Below are 25,887 nucleotides of genomic sequence, written 5' to 3'. Positions count from 1 at the left end.
TCCCCCCAGGGTCTGCCCCCTTCCCGCTGTAGTTTTTCGGGCTCCCTTGCTCTTCTGCGGTACCTTGGCAAAGCAGTTCAAGATGGAGAGCGGGAAGCAGAGCAGAGAACATCCGCTCTCCCATCAGTGACACAGGAGTGCTGTACTCGCAGCGCTTCCTGTGACAGCTGTCACAATTGGAGCTGTACAAAGATAAAGCACAGCATTGTGCTCTATCTTCTGTACTGGAGAGCAGGCGCATAAAGAGAGCATGTCAACTATAAATTATATCACATAGGGGCTTGTTAGTCCCTGTGTGATATCAATAAAGTGGAAAAAAAGTGATAAAAAAAAACACAACATAAATTTTTTTTAAAGTAATTAAAAAAAGGTAAACAAATTAAAAAATACAAAAGTAAATTAAAAAAAAGAAGATTAAAAAAAAAAAAAAAAAAAGGAAAAAAAAAAAAAAAAAAAAAAAAAGAATAAAAAAAAAAAAAAAAAGGTAAAAAAATAATAAACTAAATACAAATGAAAATAAAAACCAACCCCATCTGCATGTGAATAAACGCGTGTGTGTGTGCTCTCACTGCTGCCCTAATTCCACTGTGTGCCATATTGTGGTAGTGGGGTAGCAGCACTCTCTTAACACGCACATTCAAGGGTAAGTTTACTTTCCCAAGTATTTTGGGAAGATGGACTTCCCCGCTCAAATATGGCTACCCCCTCATCCCCACATACTTACCTATTTGTGTCTGTCCTTCCCCCTCCACCAGTATGGGTGTACTACCCGCGCTATGGATTTTGAATTTCACAAGAAATTGCGAGCACTCATTGGTCACTGCAGTCAGTTGACCTCGCTTCTTTGCACGGTTTTGGTTAAAATTATTTTTTGTATCAGGACAAGTATAATCATGGAGTGAGTTACAGTTCTTCATAATTATAATTATACCCTAAAATCATTATTCTGTATTGTTCTAAAAATATCTATAATTGGTATCTTTAAGTACCTGAGGGAAAGTAACTGTACTTAATCTTGAAAAAATGGTATTGGGACATCCCTACACTCCACCAAACATTTAACAGGTTGGTGGCCTTTACTACATGACCTTCACTTACCTTAACAATGAGCTCCTTGGGGGGTGCCCAAGCAGGCACTATTTTGCCATGCATTCTCCATGCTCCATATGGGTTTACCAAATGACGTTCAAAAACCACATACTCCAACACATCTCGTGGCTTATCCTTCCCACATTCAACCCGGCCAAATCGATCATAGATGATTAGAGTCTGTAATCACAAATTTTAACAGCAGAGTGTAAGCAGAGGTACACTAAGTGGAGCATTATGGATGATTATGTAATGGATACCGAGCTCCATCCCACTCCGAGTGCTCCACCCCAGCCATCTTGCTGCCCTCACTCAACCCAGAATCCTAATGACACCTTCCGGTGGCGGCCATTTTAAAAGGCACTCAAGTCATATACCGGAGGACTTATGACATAACCGCCATACTGAACCAGGTACAGCCAAAACACTTATCAGCAAGACATCTCAGGCTACAGTGTACCTTACTACTTCCGGACAACGTTACCCTTCTCAGATGCAACATCCTGAAAACATCCACTCTGCTCCCACTTCGAGGGGGGAGATGGTCCTGCTCCTCATGACGTCACAACTGTTTTGAAGTGATGAAGATGGAAGCTACACATCTGCCAACTGTCAGCGAGGTGCCTCTGGATAACCCTGACCTAACTATCTATGTTGATGGCTCGAGGTATGCTGATCATACAGGACAGTACCACACGGGGTATGCTGTTACTACTGAGGACACGGTCCTCCAGGCCTCGGCATTGCCTCCTTCCAGGTCTGCACAGGAGGCAGAACTCCAAGCCTTAATTGCGGCATGTAAGTTGGCAGAAGGAAAAAGAGTCAATATTTATATACAGATTCAAGGTATGACCTTGGTGTTGCCTGCGATTTCGGGGTCATCTGGAAGAACAGGGTTTTTTACAACGGCAGGTACACCTGTGAAACACAGTGTAGCCATCAGGGACCTGATGGACGCCCTGCTCCTCCCCACACAAGTTGCTATACTTAAAAGGGAGGGCACACGGAAGACTGAATTCCCAAGAAGCACGAGGCAACCAAATGGCGGGCACTGCTGCAAAACAGGCCGCAAACGGGATATTAGAAGTCGTCAGCAGAGTGAATGTACCCATTCTGGACATCTCCAAATCTTAACAGAGAAGGCCCCTAATGCATGCCCTGCTCCAGTGTCTAGTGGCAGGAGGAAACGGGAAGCCCCTCCAGCAAGCTTTGATCCTTATGTGTATATAGATATCATTGGAGTCCCAAGGGGGGTTCCTGACGAATTTAAAGCCAGAGACCAAGTAAAAGCCGGTTTTGAGTCCCTGATACCAATTATCACTATCAATAAGAACTAGGGAACGACACTAGGGATGCACTTAAGGGAATAGCAGAACAGTTGGAAGCCACTTCCACATAGTCCCCATTACAATCTGTGTCTCCCCAAAAATAATACCACAAACACTTTAGCTTAGTAAGAGTAGGGACAGAGACCACCTGACTGTGCACACCAACATGTCGGGACCAGAGGTGGATTAGCCCCTCGGATGGCCCCTATGCATGTTAAGAGAAGAGTTTCGGGTTTTGTGTTAGGTGATAGGTTAAGGGATAGGAAAAAATTATTATTTGAAATAGTCATTTTAGGGGGGACTGTAATGGAAGTGGTTAAGTATGATTATGACAAAATGCCTATCTCAATAGATCAATTGTAATATATATGTTAATTTGCTTTTCGCTCTCCCTTGCTCTTGTTTACCTTGCTCAAAACCTTACTCAGAAATTGATGCTCATGCACCCCCTCCCCCTTATATCCGAAGTACGCACTAGAAATAGGAACTAAGATGGCGCCTCCTCTTAAGACAACCCCCAAGACGGAAGTCATAAACATCCTGGAAGGAAGTTATGCATGAATGGATCTAACCAATTATAAGCTAGAATGCTTTTTGCAATGCTACGATTAAACATACAAAACATACACGTGCAGCTGCCTATGAAAGGCTGTTACGCGGAAGAATAAAGCAGAAGTATCTTACTCTGAACAACTGGTCTCAGCGTGGTATGTTCTCAGAGTGTGCACTCTATATTTAAAATCAGGCCAGGCGGCAGATATAAGTACGGAGCCTTGATCCGATCTAAATTTGGAACCAAGTCCAAAACAATTACTCTGTTCATAATATATTATGAACCAACTTAAAAACAGCAGCTAATTATTAAACTACTCCAATCACGAACAAATACGATTTTGGTAATCACCATAAAATCCTTTGCTTGGAGCTGTTTAACCCTTTTCGCTGCCAAGCCCTCCGAAACACTTTTAACCTCAGCTGGCCAAACCATTTTTGCAATTTTTCCCATTGTTTTGATTTTCCACTGCTGCATTGCGAGTGTTTGTAAAAGACCCCCCAAACTATATATTTTATGCTACTAATTTTGTAAGTTCTGCGATAATTGCACAAATGTTCGTAAAATCAATATTAAATTGATAAAAATACACAATTACATTGATAAAAGCACACTAAAATCAGTATCAGTGCACAACCCACCCCACAAAAAAAACACCACTTTTCCGACTAAATCTAAAAGATAAAACTGTATTGAGTTAATAACAAATATTTGTAAATTTTAAATTGTGCCTTTTTGTGAAACAGTAAAAAAAATGAAGCAACGCAAAACTGTAAATAAGCGACTTATGTTAAAACTCGTTTGTGCATTGTGTTTGTGTGTATTGTGATAAAATGATACAGGCGTACATTTAATGTACAGGAAGTAATGTCAAGCGCTTCCTGTTCATTCATAACTGGTGACACATAGTACTATGTGTCCCCAGTTGTTTACAAACATTGGAGTGATAACTGATTACTCCAGTGTTTGTGCTGCACACAGAGGATCAGCAAATATCACAGATATTTACGAATCCTCCGCTTGGTCATCCTGAGCTGCTCGGACATGCACAGATGAAAGAGCCGCTGAGGATCCTGATCTCGGCTCTCCTCATTGCTCGGCCATCCTCATCAGCGGCTCCTGCCTCCGCCTGCCATTTCTCCTCAGATCCCTGCTGCCTCAGCCAATACACGTGGGGGACAGCAGGGTGGATCAGAGGAGAAACAGATCCCAGCATGGAGCAGCTCCAGGCGGAGAGGAGAGGCTGCAGATGCCAGTGGCAGTGGTGCGGACAGGGGTGGGAGGGTTTCACCTGATTTTTTTTAATACCCGATGATGATAGCTATTATTTTACAGGGGACTGTCAGGAGAACTGTTCCTCTGAAGCGACCATGAGCTTATAGCAGAACAGTAAAAGCCACCGACGTAAAGGCTTACTGACGTGGCCAGCTGCAATCGGTTTTGTTCTGCTGTAAGCCTTACGTAGTTGGCAGCGAAAAGTTTAAGGGACAAAGGAATTCTTACACTTTTGGGTTATACTGTTGCCTAAAAGGAAAAATGGAACCTGGCAACAAAAAAGCCAGTAAAGGATAACACTGCCCACAACCATCATGCCTAACTTTTGTAGCAAAGCAGCACAGAGCGCATGAAAAAAGCACTGAGGAAGAACCCGTGCTCCTCGACTGCAGGAAAAGTATTTTACGTTGAGTGCAAAAACCTGAGTACAAAAATCCTCTACTTTTCACATCCATTGAGGGAATTCTTTTTTTTTTTAATTTGTTTATTAAAACATATAAATTAACACAAAGAATATAAAATGGTCAGAATCAACAGTGTCCAACAGCAGACAGTCACAAATTATAAAAGTACATAGACATGCACAATAAAGGACCATTGCGTTGCATAGAAAAATACCCAAGAAAAAATTGTACAAGACTAATCGGGATCCTAAGATCACTGAGTAATCAAGTAACATTACATCCACAGTAAGAGGCATGGGAGCTATGCTCCGTAAACTTTACCAAATAACTATAAAAAACAGCCATAACCAATGAAAAAAATAAAAATGTAGAAACATTTCACCTGGGCCCCCTTTCCCCACCTTCTAGATCAGTTGTCCAATATCATATCGCTACGCCAGAGGAATGATCAAGTGGATCGCCATAGATTTTCTATATCGCTTGATGGAGGAAGAGACCATGTGCAGAAGAAAAACTGCCGGGTCATCTGGTAAGGGGGTGAGTAGCAGCTGATTCATCACAGAGCGTACTGATTCCCAAAAGGGTCGCAGAACCGAGCACTTCCAAAAAAACATGTATCATTGTTCCTGTGGCCACTCCACACCTCCAACAGACATCCGGGAGAGATCTATCAATGTGATGTAGGACATATGGGACCCTGTACCAGCGCGTTAAGATTTTGTAACCCTGTTCCTGGTACCTATTTGCCATGGAGGATCTGTGTGCCAAAGAGAAGGCCATGGTGCGCTGCTGCTCCGAAAAGGCAAAACGAGGCCGACAAAAGCCTATACTAAAGCAACAGCGATTGTCGAATAGAATCGCCCACATGACAGATTGATTCAAACATTGTAAGGCATCGTGACAGCTCCCGCACCCCGGGAACCGACAACACCAGTCTACCAGACGATTGAGGTGGTTGGCTCTATAATACCGCTGGAGATCCGGGAGACAGACGCCCCCATATTGCTTGGGGAGGGTTAGGAAACGGTACGCCAAGCGAGGGTGCTTACCTGCCCACACAAAGCTAAGAAATTGCCGTCGTACCATAGAGAAGAAGTGGGATGGAAGAGTAATCGGCAGAGCTTGCATCAGGTAAAGAAGGCACGGGAGGACAGTCTTCTGCAGGGCAGCACACTGTCCAAAGTAGGTTAAGGTGAGTACACTGGGACAGATCTCCCCTAAGCTTGGACAATAGGGGGATACAATTCTCAGCATAGATTTGTGACAAGTCTGCAGTGATGTGGGTGCCTAAATACGAAATGTAGCAAGGCGCCTGTCGGAAATGATAACTGCCCTGAATCTGTGCTAGCACTGGGGCAGGTAGAGAAGCATTGAGCGCATCAGAAAGTTAGACAGACTACCATAAAGTAAGAGTAACGCTGGAATGGAAGAATGGGGGCAGGAGAGGAAGAAGACCAGGTCATCAGCGTACGCTGCCACCTTGTGCGATCTAGAGGGTAGAGAGATTCCCGTCACGGAGTCGTCAGCCCTAATCGTACAGAGTAAAGGCTCCAATGAGGACAAAAATGAGAGGCGATAATGGGTAGCCCTGCCGAGTGCCGTTCCAGATGGGGAAGTAATCGGACCGTGTCTCGATGTTAACCGCAGCCGTGGGAAGAGAATATAAGGACGAGATCCAAGAACACATATTGGAACCCAACCCGACATGCCGATTGGTAGACTGGACAAACTGCCATCCACCCTGTCGAAGGCTTCCTCAGCATCAAGTGACAAAATCATTGACAGGCATGCACGGCGGGTTACAGAATTGATCACATTCAGCACACGAATGGTATTGTCCCGGGCCTCGCGGTACGGGACAAAGTCAACCTGGTCAAAATGGACTAAGGTATCAATATACGGTTGGCTAGTATTTTGGCAAATAGCTTGAGGTCCACATTGAGGGCAATCGGGCGGTAGCTATCGCACTGGGCGGGATCTTTCCCAATCACCGTGATGTGAGCGCTCAAAGAGTCAGGCGGCATAGGGACCCCATCAATAATGGTGTTGTAAGCTTTCAGGAAGTGCGGGGCCAGGAGGGACTCAAATTGGCGTTAATATACTAACGTAAACCCGTCAGGCCCAGGAGCCTTCCCAGTCTTCGCCTGTTTGAGCGCTGTGGCCATTTCCTCTGGTCTCAGGGGCAAGCCCAACATATCTCCAACCTCCGGCGTCAGAGAAGGCAGACCAGACCGCCGAAGGTATTCGAGGCAACAGGGTGTAATTATACAGGCGGCCATAAAAGTCTGCAAACTCTGTTGTGATGTCTTTAGATAAAGACAGTTTCGAACCGGATAGGGAAAGGATGTGGGATATGAAAGGTTTCGGGTGAGTACCCCGAAGTGCCCTGGCCAGCATGCGTCCGGGTTTGTTAGAGAATTCGTAGAATGTGTGCCTACATGTGACCAGGCGCTGCTTCGAACGCTGGAACAAAAGAGTTTAAAGCCTCCCGTGCATTTAACAGGGCGGTCTGTACATCTAGGGCCACCGTCCTTTTATGTTGTCTCCAAGAAGCGAATACGCTTGAGCAGCCGAGTCATTTGATCTATCCTCTCCCGTTTACGCCGCACTCCATGCCTAATGAGAAGCCCCCGGAGAACACACTTGTGGGCCTCCCATATGGATAAGGGGCTAGCAACAGATGGGCCGTTCGTAGCAAAGTAAGACCGAATCGCCCCCTCCACGTCCGCCCGAATCACTGGGCCCTGGAGGAGAGACTCGTTAAGCCTCCAGGATGGTTTGGCTGGGCAGGGCGGTAACAGATCCAATACTAAGTGAACCGGGGCATGATCAGAGAGAAGAATATTGTCAATCAAGGCAGCGCTCACCGAGGGCAGGTCCTTATGTTGAATTAATTAGAGGTCTAGTCGAGAATACGTCCAATGGACCTGGAAAAAATACGTATAGTCCCTATCCACGGGATGCAGGAAGTGCCATGTATCAACAAGGTAAAGAACATTCAGTTCCTTCTTCAGTCGTTTTAGATAGGGATAAGATAGATGAGATAGATGAGATGCCCCCTGGGGCACGTCTAGTAGGGGATCCATAGCAAAATTAAAATCACCACCTATAATTAAAGACCGCTCAGTAAAGTCCAGGAGGGAGGAGGTAACGGATCAAAGAAAGGTCAGCTGATCCGAGTTGGGTAGGTACACATTCGCCAGAGTGACCACAGTCCGACCCGGCCCTTCACAAACAGATAGCGACCTCCGGGGTCCTGTCGTAAGTCGAGAGGGCACCATGGAACAGATGTGGCCACTAGAACACTAACCTTTAGATTTTGAGATAGGAGAGGTTGAGTGGTACACCACAGGAAAATCCCTATTGCTCAGCTTGGGAACCATACTCATGCTTAAAATGCGTCTCTTAATGCAGTCGTGAGTGGCCAGCACACTGGGCCCCCCCCCCAGTGTGACCTCTCCCCCTCAATATGAAATTAGTAACACACAGGGGAGAAAAGATAGGGGTTTCCGAGAGGTATTACACCACAGCTTCAAATTTTTGTATAAAATTAATTTTATTACACATGTACCAAAAATCTATTATACAAAAAACAGACAACAGTTAATTGAAAAAACCCTAAAATGGATTCATTGTATCAGGAGCGTATACCCATAAAGCAATCTATACATAACAGTTATAGATCAAATGAATATTCGTTTTTAGATCAGTGTGTTCAACCCCTACGTGTTTCGCAGCTTTGCTTCATCAGGGGATTATAAACTGATCTATTAGAAAACAGTATGTTCAATCAGTACATATCAACAATATATTGCATATATCAATTAAATAGCATAGAGTGTATAGAGAGATGTGTTTTGGCAGCCAAATCAAACAGAGGGAAAGTCCACCACCACCGTCACCATTGCACACCCGGCACTCACCACCAACTGGGAGTAGCTGGATACGGGTGGAGCTCCCTGTCTGTAGTGTAGATGGAGAACCAAATCCTCCAATCTTAGCACTCCGCCCAGATCCGACACGGGGACCTCGGGGCCACAATAGGAAGGATTCCAGGTTTTTGGCAAAAGGACAGGGTTGACAATGGTAATCTTATCCAAAGTGTTGTTGTGGTTCAACTTCCATATACCTGTTTTTACATATGATTGTTTTCATTTAGTGTTGCACATAAGGTACAAGAAACATAGTCCAAAATCCTGTGCCCATATATACACATCTCCCTTGTGCCTCCATCATTTTTGACAAGTTCCATAGATTGTGAGTAAAAACAAAAAAAGAAGTCACTCCCTTTAGCCAGTTAGGTATCTTTATTTATCCTTGTAATTAGTAGTTCTAGGTCTGATGTTGGCTCTGCGGCCACAGCTGTTGAGGTCCTCCAGATGTCTCCTCATCTCAATAAGGTTACGGACCTTGATGTCTCTCTGCTTGTGGAGGTGATTGATCGCCGCATCTCTTTGGCGGCCTGCCTTTTCCACTTCAGTCAAGCAGTGCCCGACATCTTGTATGTCTCGACGGAGCTCCGATACCGCATCACAAAGGGCTGCCATGATATCCGAGGCCACAGAGGAGAGCTCAGACTTGGTCAGGGAGGTTGTGCAGGTAGGAGGGCATCGGTAGATCATCCCCTTCTATATGCCGCAAGGCCTTTACCTTCTCCGGCCTGTTCTGGTTCAGCGCCATATTGGGTGAGGCGGGTCCCACCACGTCTGACGTCTCAGGTGACTATAGATATTATACAAGGAAAAAGTCTAATTTTTTTTCCTTTCTAATTGTGATTAAAAGTTTAGATGGAGGATGTTTATTAACATGTTGAATGGGGATAGTAAATAGGTTAAGGGCCGGGGCTCACACTTCGCTGCTGCTAGACTCCACTCTTCTGGGACCCTACATATGTGGGGGTTTATCCCCGTTCTGGGGGACCTAGTTGAGCGGAAGTCAATTTAACTAACTGGGGCTGGATTTTTTGGTATAGAATTGAGCTTTAGTGGGAATAGATAGCTATCTAGGTGTGATGAATGTACACACCTGGGGAGGGTGGACGCGGCAAAAGGGGATTTTGTTTTTCTTTTTCCAGAAGCAATCATCAGGTATCTGGTGACTGTACTGGTATCTAGTAAATAAGTTCTGTTCATAGACGTTTCTATTTTATGCTTTGGTGAGATAGGAATGGGGGAATTAATGGTTATTCACATTTAATTAATTATGCTACAACAAATGATTTATTCATTTAGGGCTTAAAATGCTATACGTTTTAAATTGTCACTATTTGTTGTTTAATGATAGTTATGGATATCACTTAGTTAATTGTTGTAGCTTTGATCACTTCTTGATCGGCTATTTTAGATATCAATTTGAAATTCTTATAGAATTTAAGGAGTTCTAGCATGGTCGATTTAATTGTATACTCATCTTTTGGACCTGGGGGTCTGGGCTGCAGCAGCCCTAATTAGCTATTTTGATAAGTTTATACATTTAGACTTTATATTATGTTGAAATTAGAGAAATACTAATTGCTTACTTTATATTTGTTTTCTCTTGATGTTATATAGCCGAGGCAGGGTTAGGCTGCTGAGGGTAGTTGTTTGCCCTCACTTGACATGAACATAGGGGGTTTCCCCTAATCGTGCCAAGCGAGCTACCCGTATTGGGTAACTCCCAAATTGTATCTCGATAGGGTACCTAGGTGCCCTAGGTGTTTTTTTCATGTTGTCTTTTGTGGTTCTTGGTTTATGTAGACATGGCAGTCTATTTTTTCCTTACCCCTTACGTTTCATTTCTAACCTTTACCTTTTTTGGTCGGGGCGAAGCTGGTTACCCAAATACTCTAGGTTTTACTTCCATAGGAGTCTTGTGAGAATATTGATCTGGGTCTACTACCGACTCTTGGTGGATAGTGAGTATCTACTTGGGGATCGGATTGATTCTGCACAGCTACTCAAATACTATGCCTTCCTGGGGATCTGACATTCGTATAGCCACACAATGTTCAAGGCCTCGACTCGCCGGTTAAACGGCAAGTACCTTTCAATCATTACCATTCCCAAAAAATAGATGTGCTTTTACTTCAGGAAATGCATTTTCCCAATAGTTATAATCCATCTTTTTTTACATAAGCACTATACTCAGTATTATCTCGCTAATGCGGCCGATAAGTCAAATGGGGTGGCCATTTTGTTTGCTAGGCATATTTCTTTTACGTTAAACTTACAACTTAAAGATCCTAAAGGACGCTACTTATTGTTGGAAGGCACTATTGGGGAGCACCTGTTTACATTTATTTCCTATTATGCTCCTAATGCTGCTCAAAATCCCTTTTTTCATTCATCTCTTTTTGTTTCTTTCTCCTCATATAGAGGGCACAGGGGTATTAGCTGGAGACTCCAATTTGGCTTTAGATTGTAATATTGGCGAAGCTCGTTCATTCACACCACTTAGTGGATGCGTGGCGTGAGTGTAATCCCTCTATGAGGGATTACACTCATTTTTCTCATGCCCACTCTACATACGCTCATATAGACCACATTTTTGTTCCACCTCAGATGCTGGTAAGCATTAGATCTGTAAAAATTAGAGAGGTTTCTTGGTCTGACCATGCCTGTCCAAGGAATGAGCCATTGGAGACTCAATTACTCACTTCTCAGCGATCCTGGGGTGGTTGCAGAGGTTCATACTTTGACTGTATCCTTCCGTATCAACACTCATTCAGTTTCCTCGTCCATCACCAATTGGAAGGCTCATAAAGCTACTTTAAGAGGGCATCTTATTTCCATTGCTACGCGTAAGAAACGCCAACGCACATCCCATATATCCAAAACGATGGCGGAGCGAAGTCTTCTCTGGTCTCAACATGGATTCTACTCTCACTGGGATAAAATTGGTCATCTTCAAGCTGTTAAATAATCCCCTAAATCTCGTAACTATTCGATCCCCAAAATAAGATGTGCGATTGGAACATATTCGCAGAATCCCAAAGTGGTTATCCAGGAATTTGAATCTTTTTACACCCGATTGTATGCGAATACTCACGTTTCATCTAAGTTATTAATACAGCAATTTTTAAGATCTGTCACTTCCTAACCTTAATTCTGAACATGTAGCTTTATTGGAAGAACCAGTCACTCAGTCTGAAATTAAACAAGCCTTTAACTGCCTCCGTGCTGGCCGTAGCAAAAAAAAAACGGCCGGCCGGGAGCTCTCTAGATCTGAGCGTCTTTAGACGTCCGCTCAGACACGCCCTGGGAAATGGCTCAGACACGAGCGGGAAATGGCTGGTATTTAAAAACAGGCAGTGATGCCTGTTACCATACAAGCGATCCGCCGGCTGTAGAGCCGGCGGATCGCGTGTATGGGGTGCCGATCGGTCCCCCCCCGCCGTTGTCCAGCTGATCCCGGGCTCCGCTGTGCCCGGTGCGAGCCCGGGATCAGCATGTCGCCTGTGTCATAGGGGATCAGAGGGAGCTCGGTACACAAGCTCCCTCCGGTCCCCTCTCCTCTGCAAGAATGCGGAAGTGTTGTATATTACTTGGAAAGAAGCTTCTTTTGGGGGGTCCTAGGTGACATTAGGGGTCTTGGAGACCCCCGATGTCTCCATAAAGAGGACCTGTCACATATTTTGCTATCACATAGGGGAGTTTAATTAGCCCCCGTATGTGATAGCAATAAAGTTCAGTGAAAGGAAAAAAAAAAAAAATTCAAGTTCCCCCAAAAAATTTTTTTTAAAGTTACACATAAAAAAGAATAAAAAAAAATAAATGTTAAAGTCCCCACCCATACATGTGTCGGGGGCGGATACGTGCAAAAAATACGATTGCACTCATTTAAAAAAAAATCAAAATTTTCTGTAATTTTTCCTAATTATATCCCCAATCATTTCATTACAGCGTTGCATGACGGAATAAACGTCAGTCCAAGTACTGCAGCACTGAACACTGAAAAATGGCCTGGCCAGGAAAGGGGTCTAAAACACCTGGTCTTGAAGAGGTTAAACAGGCAAAAGTATCTTCTGTCCCGGGTCCAGATGGCTTTTCAGCTAGTTACTATAAGAAATCTGAAGAGATACTTCTGCCCAATCTGGAATCCCTTTTCCTAGCCATTGGTAAAGGCGAGTCCCTGAGTCCGCATATGAACGAGGCATTTCTATGTTTAATTCCCAAACCTAATAAAAATCCAGGAGAAATAGCCAATTATAGACCTATATCTTTGATTAATAACGATCTTAAACTGCTCACAAAAGTTATGGCTAATAGACTTAACTTTTTCCTGCCCAAGTATATCTATAAAGATCAAGTGGGGTTTATCAAGGGGAGGCCAGATCAAATTTGCAGGGCAATTGACACAATATCTTTGTTAAAGTCTGGGTGGAGTAAAACTCCAAGTGCCACTGGTTTGCTGTTATCTGTTGCTTTACAAAAAGCCTTTGACTCAATATCCTGGACTCATCTCTTTACGCTTTTAGAGGAGTGGGGATTTGGCAATCAGTTCATTTGCCTGATCTGGAATCTATACTCCTTGCCCTCAGCTATTATTAAAATGCAGGGATTTAAATCAGCCCAAATTCCGATTCATAAAAGAGACTAGACAAGGTTGCCTCCTCTCCCCTTTATTATTTGCATTAGCGATGGTGGTCCTGTCCTCATGTCCGTGCATTTTGGGGAAGGGTTTTCATCCTAATATTCCGGGTTACGGGCGTGCGTGTCCCCAGGTATGCTCTTCTTAACGGTACTGTCCCTGGAGTTTCTAGACATTGTACACGATTGATAATGTTCATGTTCCTGGCAGCTAAAATTACAATCGCTAAAGCCTGGAAAATACCCAGGGTGCCTTTGAGGCAAGTAAAGACTAAGCTGTCTTGGATCATGACTCACGGACAATTGGCGAGTATTCTCCTGGACAAAGTTGCACAGTTCGAGCCTTGGTTGGCTTATATAAGCTTTCCAACAATATGAGAGAGACAGAGTGATCTTGGGCACCAGCCCATCCCGACCAAACTACTTACCTGGATACAGGTTTTCCCGTTTTAGTTTCATTTAATTATGTCTGCTGTATTTTCCCCCTGTTCGTTTATTGTCTTGTATGTTTTTTATGTGGTTTGCCCATGTTTAAGAGACGCTTTAAGGGCATCCTATCAGGGATTACGTGCCTATCAACCCTGACGGTTACCAGTTAACTTGTTTGTGGACTACCATCGGGATTTCATACTCCGAATAAAATTTCGGGTGAAATATGCCGTTTTACAATTAAATTAATTCCGGTATTTTATTTGATAGATGAGGCCTTTGGTTACAACTAAAGGCTGTGAAATTACAATCCCCCAGAACATTAGGACTTTATATACTAGTTTTATTTTTACTTGATCGGAAATTAGTCGGGTTAGAATTAAATTTGAGTTTCATTGGTTATTTTCTTGAAAGGATTATTTTAAGATCTTGCACTTAAACTACTGGTGAAACATACCACTATAAGACTGGACTCCTAATATTGTATTAGTGTGATGTTTTTTCTTTTTTGTATATTTAACTACCTCCCGGCCGTTGTGTGTAAACTGCCGGCCGGGAGCTTCCTGGATGTAACAGACCATGTATACACGGCCTGTTAGTCCCGCCCACTTGTGCACGCCGCGCGCGAGCGGGACAGACATAACATTTTAAAACCGGCAGCGATGCCTGTTAACATACAAGCGATCCGCCGGCTATAGAGCTGGCGTATCGCTCGTATGAGGTCCTGGTATGTGCGACCCCCCCCCCTCCGCGGCTCCCCCCCTTCCCGGGCTCCGCTGTGCCCGGTGCGAGCCCGGGACCAGCATAGTGCCTCTCTGAAAGGGGATTAGAGGGAGATCGGTTCACGATATCCCTCTGGTCCCCTCTCCGGTGTCAGAATGCGGAAGTGATGTATATTAGGTTACTTCCGCATTCTCGTGTCACTCTTCAGCTTCAGACGCTGGAGAGAAGCTGATGAAGCAGATCTCTGCTTCATCAGCTTCTTCAGGGGGGTCCTAGGTGACATTAGGGGTCTTGGAGACCCCTGTTGTCTCCATAAAGAGGACCTGTCACATCTTTTGCCAAGACAGAGGGGGGTTTCTTAGCCCCCTCTGTGATAGCAATAAAGTTAAGTGGGGAAAAAAAAATAGGGAAAAAAATAGGGAAAAAAAATTAACGTTTCCCGGGAAAAAAATTCTGTTACACATTAAAAAGAATGTACATTTTTTTTTAAAGTCCCCACCCCTACATACACGCATGTAAACATGCGTCAGGTGCGCATACCTGCAAAAACGACTATTGCGCCCATTACGCTGCACATGTTACATATCGCTGCGAACGTCGCAGTGAAAGCAATAATTCTAGGACCATCAGTCACTGATAACACTGAACTGATGAGCGGTAAAAGCTTTTAAAGCGTCGTCTAAGGTCAATTTTCTGTAGTTTTTTGCGATTTTGCGGGTGCGGGCAAGTTTTAAGCTTGACATGTTTGGTGTCTTATTTACCCGACGTGACCCCGTCTATTATATTTGACCCAAAAAATGGGGTAATAAATGTTTAACATAATGTAAAAAAAAAAAAAAAACTTATTTTTTTCAACATTTTCAGTAATTTTTCCTGAAAATATAAACCCGCAGTGGTGATTAAATACAACTAAAAGAAATCTCTATCTACCCCCAAAAAATGGTATAAAATTCATTTCAGTACAGCGCGTTGCATGACGGAATAAATGTCAAAGTACCGCAGCGCTGAATACTGAAAAATGGCCTTGCCAAGAAGGGGGTCTAAACACCTGGTCAGCAAGTGGTTAAAGTGTGCCGTGAAAATGTAATTTTGTAGCACACTTATCTGTATGACTTTTACATGGTATGTTGAATATAAAAAATGAGTGGGGTTGGAAGAGGTAAGTCTCTTTTAGATGGATGTTGTATTATATGGTTTTATGTTGTATATGTCCTATTATGTCGTGATGAAAACAATAAAAAAACTTTTGATAGTAAAGTACAAGTAATTATGTTGGGTATATTGTTATTTTGTATCAGTGAAAGAATGTTATTAACCACTGTGTCTTAGTACAAATGACTTCATTCTCAATGTATGTGGAAGAAAATGGAATTATTGTTCAGATTCTCAAGCTACAGTAGGTCGGACAGGTTCTGCAACAGAAAAGACCGCACTGTTGAATCTTATGGTTTTGTTCAAGGCTTAGGTCAGAGGTCATCTCATGGAATAATATTGGAATTTTAAAGGAAAAAGTCCAAGATTATTTCTAGTCCAATATTGCACGATTTAGGTAATTGCAGGGATATGTTTTAGAAAAGTAATACCTTCCTGACGTCATAATTGGGTTGAAGATAAGCCATCACCTCCCACATTTTTGGGTGATAAAAGTTAGGAGAAAGTTAACAGAAAAGAGAACGGAAAGACTGGAAAAAAGGAAAGAATATACAGGTGGAGGTACATAGAAATGGGGGGGAGTCTGAATCTGATTGACGGGCTGACCAGGGGACCTGAACATCTCTTGTCCCTACACTGACACAAAGTTGACATCTCTTAGACAAAAGAATTTTCAAATTTTGGTAAAGTATACATTTTTATTTATCTGTAGGCAATTGACTAGCCATATATATCTAACTAAACCATTTACCATTTTCGGCCGTAATTTCGGTGTATCCCTATTGTGACTGTTTAAATTCATGATCTCTCCCTTCCTTAATTGTGAATGGGAGATTCAATGAATGAGTCATCAGCAGCTGATGAGTCTATTCAGTGATCCTTCATGACTTTTTTTAACTCTTTCACTGTCCCTCAGCTCTGATCTCCAGCCTGTTTCTTTATTGTGACCTGTATATTTACCCTTTATCTGCCTTATTCTAAATATCTGCACATTGACCCCTTCATCTTCACCATTCCACTGTATGTGACCTGTACATAAAGTCCTTTGCCTCCTAATCCCTATGTATAAACCATGTGTTCAATCTAGACCACCATTACCAAGCTTCATGTTTTAACCACATCAATATCACCATGTTTCTTAACCACTTGAAGTCTGCGGTGTTAAACCCACTTCCCATCCAGGCCATTTTTCAGTATTCAGCGCTGCGGTAGTTTGGCTGACATTTATTCCGTCATGCAACGCTCTACTGAAGTAAATGCTAAACCATTTTTTGGGAATAGAGCTTTCTTTTGGTGGTATTTAATCACCACTGGGGTTTTTATTTTTTAATATATTAAGGAAAAATACAGAAAATGTAAAAAAACAAAAACTGTTTCCCCTAATATTAAATTCTAAAACATTTATTATTACACAATTTTTTGGTAAAATATAAAATACGCGGTCACGTTAGCGGGTCTTTCCTGCCCGTGCACGCGAGCAGGAAAAAAATGCCGTCTGGAGACAGCAACCGCTGATGCGAGTCATATTTGATTCATATTTTTTATTGTCAACGATTATATTTTGATTGTTATTTTGCACTGATTTTAGTTCATAAATATATATATATATATTTTTGCACATTATTATTCTTATTTTGTCTTCAGGTTAGCACAAATAAAGAACTCGTTTAGTCAATTTGTGAAAATAAGTTGGAAATCTCATTAAATTACAGATCCTTGCTCGTTTTCATAAATACAAAACTGTTTATTTTATCAGAGTAAAATATTCTGACAGTTTCATATGCCAAAAGTTTGTCTCTGAATAGTAAATTCTCTACAGGACAGATGTCATACCATACATGGAGAATGTTTGCCACTCACCTGCTTGCTGTACATTCGAACAGTGACTTGACTATAAACATTCCCCTTGGAAACCATTTCAGGGCATCGGACTTGCACAACTCTGGGAGCCTCAAGAGACTCCACAAATGACCAGTGTATTGTGCGATATCGATTACCTCGCACCATTTCCTAAAGGAAGATTAAAAACACGGATAAGCTGGAAGTTAACTGTCAAAAAACAAACTTAGGGGTTACAGAATCAGTAAACCCAAAAGTGATATTTTATTTACTTCGGCATATTTGGGAAATTTGGGTATTTCAGCTCCCCATGCTGTGTTTTACATAATACATAAAAATTCAACATTCCTAATGTCCACAGTAGGTAGAAGGCCCAATAATTCAAGCACAGAAAGAAAGTCCATGAGAAATACAAGAAACCATCTTGTGATACAAGTCCATTGGAAGCCAAGTAAATTCGTCTAGGCTTAAACAAGGGTCATCAGTCTGCTGCGAGGAGGAGAATGCATTTCCCAATTTTTTATTCCCACAGTGATCAGGTTACAACTTTGTAAATACGTTAATAAGCTAAATGGCACCAGGGTAGGGCTGAACTGTCTTAAGACATCTGTGTGCTGCACAGGCACAGAATCTAAGTGCAAGAAGCAGATGTTGATCCTGGATGATATGTCTGAACAAAGATGGTACCGTTCTTCTGGTGAGAAAACAAGACAGAAGGTAGTACTGTGAAGTAATAAATATCTGATCCGGAGGTCTAAAAGCCCATGAGACACTGACAGATCTAGCACAGTGAACCTTTCCAGAGAGAGTAGTCCTACTCTTGACAGAGTAAGATGACCTGTCTAATCCACCTAGGAAGGGTGAAAACAGAATGCAGGGAGCCCCCTCTGTAAGGTCCTTTAGGAAGGACAAAGAATCCAAATGTTGGAAGGAAGCTGTAACCGAAAGGTAGACTTGGAGAACTCTAACCACATCCAAGCAGTGGACAGCCAACTCCATGGGATGATTCGGAGCCAGACAAAATGAAGGCAAAACAGTATCCTCACTGAGATGAAAGGAGGACACCAACTTAAACATAAAAGAAATCCTTTGGTATAAGAACAAACGTATCCTTGTAAAGAACAAAGAAAGGAGCCTTGCACAAAGAAACAACAGTTCCAAAATCTTTCTAGAAGAGGTGAAGGCAACAAGGAAAAACAACCTTGTATGCAAGATCTGAGAGTCCATCAGAGACTGGAAAGAACCATATTGAGGTCCCACAGCAACACTCGGAGGGTGTCTAGGAGGAGCCATGTTAACGACTCCTTGAATAAAAGCCTTTGCCAAGGAATGCGAGGCCAAGACCCACTGGAAAAGCATGGCTAATATCGATATCTGTCCTTTGGGTGTACTCGGGGTTACCGTTTGATCCAGTTACACTTACATCCAGTTAAGGCTTACAGTTGTCCCACTGAGTAAGTCCAAGGATGAAATGGTAATTGTTCGCACCAGGCCAATAAGCCCTCCAGGTACAATGATGCACCTTATGAGAGGTGAAGTTCCTGGCCTACAGGAGGGTGGAAAATGAGAGTGCAACAGACCTCCATCCCTCAGGACTTGCGTTTCAACTGGCAAGCCATCAAACAGAGCAGCTGGATGCAACATCGGACCTTGAGAAAAAAAGGATCCTCACAGTCCGGAAACAGCCATGAAGAGTCTGCCAGCGTACCACAATCTTCTGGACCAGTTTGGAGCCACAAGGATTGCTGGTATTCCTTCCACCTCGATCCTGCAGAGGAGACTAAGAATATTTAAATGAAAGAAGGCATAGATCAGGGAGAACCGATCCCACAAAGCTTTCAGCGCATCCAGTGCGAACACTCTTGGATCCCTGGATGAGATACAAACCTGTCCCACTTGATGTTCAGTCTGGATGTCAAGAGATCGATATTTAATGTCCTCCGAAGGCAGCAGATCTCCTGTAAAACTTTGTGGTATACAGACCATTCTCAAGTCCAAACTCCGTTGACTTAGAAAATTCGCCTGCCAATTGACCACGGCAGACAAGGCCGAAATGTGACTACCCAAGACCAGATCAGATCTGCTTCCTGCTGCACAGCAAGGCTTCTGGTTCCTCTTTGGTGGTCGACATATGCCACAGTCATGGCATTGTCGGACTGAACTCTAACCACTAATCTGCAGGTTAAGGAGAGGGGAATTGCATTCAACCCCAACATGTTGATTGATTGTTTAGAATCCCTTGGCAAACAAGTCCCTTGGACTGTTAACATCTCCAGAACACCTCCCCAGCCCAACAGGCTGGCATCCTTGTTCAGCATAGTCCACCAAAAGCAGAAGGAAGGATTTCTTGGATCCCCCACTGGATCATAAATCTACCACAATAGTAAGATCCTTCCTTTGTCTGACAGATGTATGGGGTGGTCTAGAGAAGAAGTCTTCTTGTCTCATGCTGCTAGAATGCTCAGTTGTTGTAGTTTTGAATGGAAGAGTATATAGTCAACTGCCTCAAAGAAGGCAACCATCAGCCCCAAATCGCTTCTTGCAAATCTCAGAGGGTCAATTCTTTGACCGAAGGTGTCAATGCCTGCGACTGAAGAGTCAGCAACTTGTCCTGGGGAAGAACCACCATGCCCTGCATAGAATCCAGGAGGAACCAAAGGAATTCCAACCAGTGGTTTGGTTCCAGCGAACACTTCCGGAGGTTTAGGACCCAAAAGGACAGTTGAAATTAATTGAAAGTCCTATGGACATCCTCCTGTAGGGTCTCTTCAGACCAAGCCTTGAGGAGAAAGTCATCCAGATAAGCCAGCACGTGGACATACCGAGAAAAAGGAGGGAAAGGTTTAAAGCCAACACCTTGGTACAAACCAGGGGCAGTGGACAGGTCAAAGCAAGAAAGTGGTTATTTCCCAAAGAAAACCTCAGAAAACACATCCAGGTAGGCATCCTTGATGCCCACCGATAACAAGAAATCCCTCCACTGGAAGGAGGCAATCACGGAGCGAGCCAATTCCATACAGAACTTGCAAACCCATGGGAACTGGTTTAGTGTCTCCAAGTCCAGGATGGGCTTCTGTTAGGCTTAAGTACCATGAACAGATTGGAGTAGAACCCTTGAAAGCTCTCTTCCAGGGGGACAGGAACAATTACTTTCAATGTCAGCAATTGCTGCAAGGCACAGATCAGATGTGCTCTCTGCTGTGGAGCAAAGGAAGGTTGGAAAGCATGAAATGGCCACAAGAAGAGGTAAAAATAACTTCAGTTTTTAGCCATAGAAACTATTGAGAGAGACCATATGCCCTGGATGTCTGTCTAATTCCTAGATGGACGCAAAGGCAAACAGACATCCCCCCCACTAGTACAAGTGGGGGTGCCCCTAGATTGAGAGGCGGGCTTGGTACAAGATATAGCTGGCAGAGTCTTGGCTTCCCGCTTGTGGAGCAAGAGTTTACGCTTGGTGTCAAAGCCTTTCCCAACAAATGCTCTCCAGCGAAAAAAATTCTCCCTAGGTGTTTCTTACACGCTGGTTCCGATTACCAGTACTTAAAAGGAGAACTATGGAGGTGAGTGCTTTTCACTCACCTCATAGTTCTAGCCGACCTGTGACAATGAGACTGTCACAGGTCGGCTCAGTAGATCGGGAGGTGAGCGAACACATACCGGGTTCGCTCGCCTCTCGATCCTGTCACGGCTCTCTGCCGTGACAGGGGGAGGGGCTGGATTCCCCTCTCCCCGCTCCGATCTGCCAGCGCTGACTGGCGGAACGGACGGGGGAGGGGGCGGGTACAGCTGGCTCTGCCTCTAGATAGGCAGAGCCAGCTGTCACTCACGCAGCTGGGCGGATCCCGTCATCTACGTCGGGATCCGCTCCGGCTGCGGCGTCTCAGTATACCGCAAGCTGTAGCTCGCGGTATACTGAGCTTAGGGTAATGGGAGGACGCTAGTTTGTGTCCTCCCGTTATCCTAAGGAGAACTATGGGGAAAAACACTGACCCCATAGTTCTCCTTTAAGCCAGAGGATCCTTTACATCTGTACCGATTGAATTCCTAGCCTTGGAAGCCGATATACCTCCATCGAAGTCATCGCTGGCTGAAGGACAGGCCCAAGGGAACCCCACCCTTAGGAGCTGTAGCAACTTCGGTGCCCCCCAGGCCCCTTGCATTTAATGTCTGCCATGGTAATAGGCACAAAATAGGTACTCACAATCCTGAAACCAATGGTTATAGGAGGGTCATCGTAGTGGTCACAGTGGTCCTTGTACCTCAGAAATGTACTCTGTTTGCCAATGGAAAAGTATCAAAGACACACCTCCAGCACACCTGATTAGAGTCTATGCCCCCTTCCTAGAGGATCACCAGCTGTGGAACGATTAACTGGGCATGCCCAGACTAGCAGAGCCTGGAGGGCTTAGCAAGATGGCCGCCCCAGGCTGTACTGAGCATGCTCAGGCATCTCAGGGAATCCCAATATGGCTGCTGAGAACCCCGGCCAGGGCCATAGGTGGCCACAGTAAATGCCTACACACTAGCAGACACATTTACCGGGCCAAACACTGCGTTTCTTGCTTGGGCCATGGGAAGGGAGGAATGACATCCCTCGGAGGGCTGGCATCAGCTGATGAGCACAACCTGGGGTTCCCTGGGGGAAAGGGGGGGAAAGGGGGGGTGTTAAAGGTGGCAAGGATTCGCCTAACAGGTGATGGACAACTATCCATGAGGATAGGAGGGGGGACCCCAGCTCGCACCTAGGCTTTGCTCACCTCAGACGAGAACTCCTCTTGGAGTAGGGACAGGGTCACACCAGTGCGGATACGCCACTACCATGGACCTACACAGCACCCTGTAGCTAACCTAACAGGCTGCACCAGGTGCCAAGGTAGGAGCCCATGCAGGATCCATTGCCCTAAGCTACAATACAGGCCAGTCCCACTTTTTCCATCCAGTGGGATTTGGATACAACCCCCGAAGCTCTCACCATGAGGCACGGGGTGCAGCAAGAAAAACATTATTAAAGACATTAAAGGGTAATTCCACTTTCCCAGGTGGATTTGGGAAAATGGCATTACCCCCTCCAATCGGGTCCCACTTGTGGGAGGCCCCACTTGTTATACTAACGTTTTGCCCCTTGCCCCCTTCCCCTCCGCCAGTGCGGGTGTACTATCTTACTATCTGTACCCCATGCTGCCGTGTAACGCAGCCCTGTGCTATGAATTTTGAATTTCCCTTGCAAATGTCAAGCACTCAATGAGAAGCACTTCTTGCTGAGGTGCAGAGGGAGGAGCGCTCGCTGAAAGGTAAGTACAGCAAGGGGGGGGGGGGGGGCCAGATTGGAGGTGGTAATTCCGTTTTCCCAAATTCACCTTGGAAAGTGGAATTACCTATTAAGGCAAGACTAAAACTACACATATCTACCTCAGTAGGGAAGAGACATCCATCACCTAAGGACACTAGCAAAAAAATGAAGATTTCCTGGAGAGGGAGGGGTTATGGAAGGTCACAGCTCTGGCCTGTGTCCAATCTCCTGATACCTGCATATTACCCTGTCATCTCTGAATCTAGCCGTGTCCTGTACTGTATGAACAAGAAAGCTGCATTTTTATGTCTACACATTCTGGTCAACAGATTTAACCCTTACATTGCCTGGCATTTGTTTTTCCATTTCACACACACACACACACACACACACACACACACACACACACACACACACACACAAATGGAGGACCTATAAAATAACTGCAGATTTGTGTCACATGGTTATACACAACGTATCTAATCAATTTTTTCAGTAAACCATATATTCAAATAATCGTTCATGTGATATGTTGTGTGCAACAATATAATCTCCAAATATTCTGTTTATATAAAAGATTACACTGTCGAGAGAATTGGGTTATCCTGTAGAAATTGACTACAGGACTCTCAGCCAGAGGGGCCGAGTGGTTCCAGGAGACAAGTTCTTGTACTGGGAAAGAGCTGACTTTGTGGCTCTTCACAGGATTTCTGGATCTGGCATGGGATCCTGGAACTGGGAGATTTCTAAGAGAATTGGGAGGGATGAAATCTCCATTCCTGGGACCATTGTTTAATAAGGGCCAGCAGCTAATTGCACACCTGTGCACGGCACTTATGGGTAGGGTGCTGGCTAAGGTTCTGGGCTCCACCTGGGTGACAGAGGAGGTCTCTGCAGGAGTCAGGAGGGCTCCACCCTGGGACCAGTCTGTGGCTGGCGGACTGAGGAGTGTGTCACCTGTGTGGTGAAATGTGTTTGGTAATCAGACAACCTAAAGTCGGGGGAATTTGAAAGTGCTATTTTGGATGAAGAAAGAAAACTGTACTTTGTGTTTGAAAACCCCTGCAAGGGTAAATCTGTGTGGACTTTTGAGTTGGATTCAATAAAAGTGGGCAAGAAAGCCCTTAAAAGAAGTCATAAGCGAGTGGATGCGTCCTTAATGCGCTACCACTTGGAGCCAATGCTCACAATATTTATATGAAATTTGCAATTTTACAAAACGAGACAGTGTTAATACAAACTTACCCCCAACTATTTGTTCCATGCAGTCAGAATGCTGTGCTTTAGTGGCCCGGAGTGAAACTGGGCAAACAGCATCAGCTCGGAGTGCACCATCAGGCTCATAGTCCTCATGCAGAAGCAAATTGAGGGGCGAGCCCTGGACTGGAGGATCCGTGCAAAGCAGCGGAGAGATAGAATCCGTTACTGAGAAAGGAAGACCAGAACTAGGTATTCCAGCTGATGGGTTGAAACCAGCGCAGACTTCTGAAAGTTGAGGATCCAGAGATAGCTCTGCACAGTTCGCTGGATATTGATATAGAGTGCATGAGCAAACCATGAGCAAACCGATCCTTCAACAGAAGGTCGTTCAGGTACCCTACAACATAGATGCACTGTGAGCACAGCAAGGGAAGCACAGGGGCCAACACTTTGGTAAAGACTTTGGGGGCCGTAGACAGGCCGAATGGGAGGGCGACAAACTGGAAGCGTCTCTCGCCCACTGCAAAGCTAATAAGATAAGGATTCTTTGATGTCCACAGAAGCAATGATGCAACATTGGACCTGATTTTTGACCTGAAGGAAGACATTGAGGGCCATTAGGTCCAGGATTGGTGGAACTCCACCACTTGCCTTGGGAACAGTAAACGGATTGGATAAAACCCCTGGAACTTTCCACTGCGGGGCAAAGGGAACAATGACTCCCAGTGAGAGAAGTTGCTGCAAGGTCTTTCACTTATATGGGGAGTAAGGCAGATGTGACAACATGATTTAGGGTGGTGGTACAGACAAACTCCAGCTTGTACCCCAGGGTACATCCTGGATCCAGCTATCTGAAATTTTTCTGGACCAGGTGGCCACGAAGCAGACAAATGCTCCCCCCACTTCTTTAAGTGTGGGGCAGGCTTAGAAACTGGCTTGTTTGGCTTAGGGTTCCAAAGCTTGTGGAGGAACTGTGTGTTGGGCTTGGAAAAAAGAATGAGGGCCGAAAGGAGCTCTTCCAAACTCAGAAGTAGAGGACTTGCCGGTGGAGGTCCTTCGCGTCTTTCTAGGCAAAAGAACACTCTACACCCCCCTCCACGATGTCCTTGATGAAATACCCCAAGGATTCGCTGAAGAGCTGTTCTCGTCCGGAAAGGGCATCCTTTCCAGGTTTCTTACACGTCGGTGCCACAGATCAGCACTTCAGCCACAGGATCCTGCGCATATGGACGGACAGGACATCTGTCAGAAAGTATAAGCCAACCCATCTACAAAGTAGAGTTATGCTATGGGCAAAAGCTCCAAATGTTCTGCGAGAACCGAACCAGGGTCACGGGCCATACGCTAGGTTCATACTCGTAACATCTGTCAAGCAGCCATGGAAACAACAGCAGGTTTCATAGCCGGATCAATCCGAGCAAATAAAGCCTTGACCTCAAACCTCCTTTCCACAGGATGCTTAAAAACCGCAACGTCCTCTACCGGAACCGTTAGAGGGTTTTTTTTTAAGGTAAGATGTAGCTGGAACATGTACCTTACACTTCTTAAGTCTTCCTCAATAGGGAAATGCTTACCATCTTGTCTTGATTTGTATTGCGATTGCAATATCTTCCCTATATTGTAAAGCGCTGCACAAACTGTTGGCACTATATAAATCCTGTATATATTGTAAAGCGCTGCACAAACTGTTGGCACTATATAAATCCTGTGTAATAATAATAACCCATGCGGGAGACCTTTGGTTCAAAAGGGGCGTGAGGGGGAACCAGGATGGCGCAGAGCACATGAAGATGCCAGCAAGGCTCAGCCCTGCTTGTGTCCCAGCACCCCCTGGCTGTGGGAGGAGATAGATAGCACCACTCTACCCCACAGAGGCACACAATGAACTGGAGTGCAAACCGCTGCAGGTAGCAGCACCCCCTAGCTGCGGGAGGAGAGATGAGCAGCATTACCGTAGAGCCTCAAACACTGCCAGTCAGAGCACGGCAGAGTGTCACACTGCAGTCTGCCTTTGGTGTGGCACTACCCACACACT

The 25,887-nt window shown here is 44.5% G+C and overlaps 1 protein-coding gene across 1 annotated transcript in view; it reads right to left on the bottom strand.

Moving 5' to 3' along the window:
* MRPL45 (mitochondrial ribosomal protein L45) overlaps positions 1-25,887 on the bottom strand; it is a 188,268-nt gene that overhangs the window by 37,978 nt on the left and 124,403 nt on the right. Inside the window, exons 6-7 of the mRNA XM_018560593.1 lie at positions 17,381-17,530; positions 1,099-1,269 (exon numbers count right to left, since the gene is read on the bottom strand). Of these exons, the coding sequence (XP_018416095.1) occupies positions 1,099-1,269; positions 17,381-17,530 (321 nt within the window). The remainder of the gene's footprint in view (positions 1-1,098; positions 1,270-17,380; positions 17,531-25,887) is intronic.

The sequence above is a fragment of the Nanorana parkeri genome, unplaced genomic scaffold (assembly GCF_000935625.1).
Source record: "Nanorana parkeri isolate BGI_ZX_2015 unplaced genomic scaffold, ASM93562v1 scaffold468, whole genome shotgun sequence".
NCBI lineage: Eukaryota > Metazoa > Chordata > Amphibia > Anura > Dicroglossidae > Nanorana > Nanorana parkeri.
The sequence above is the reverse complement of the archived record's forward strand: the minus strand, read 5'-3'. Positions and strand labels throughout refer to the sequence as shown.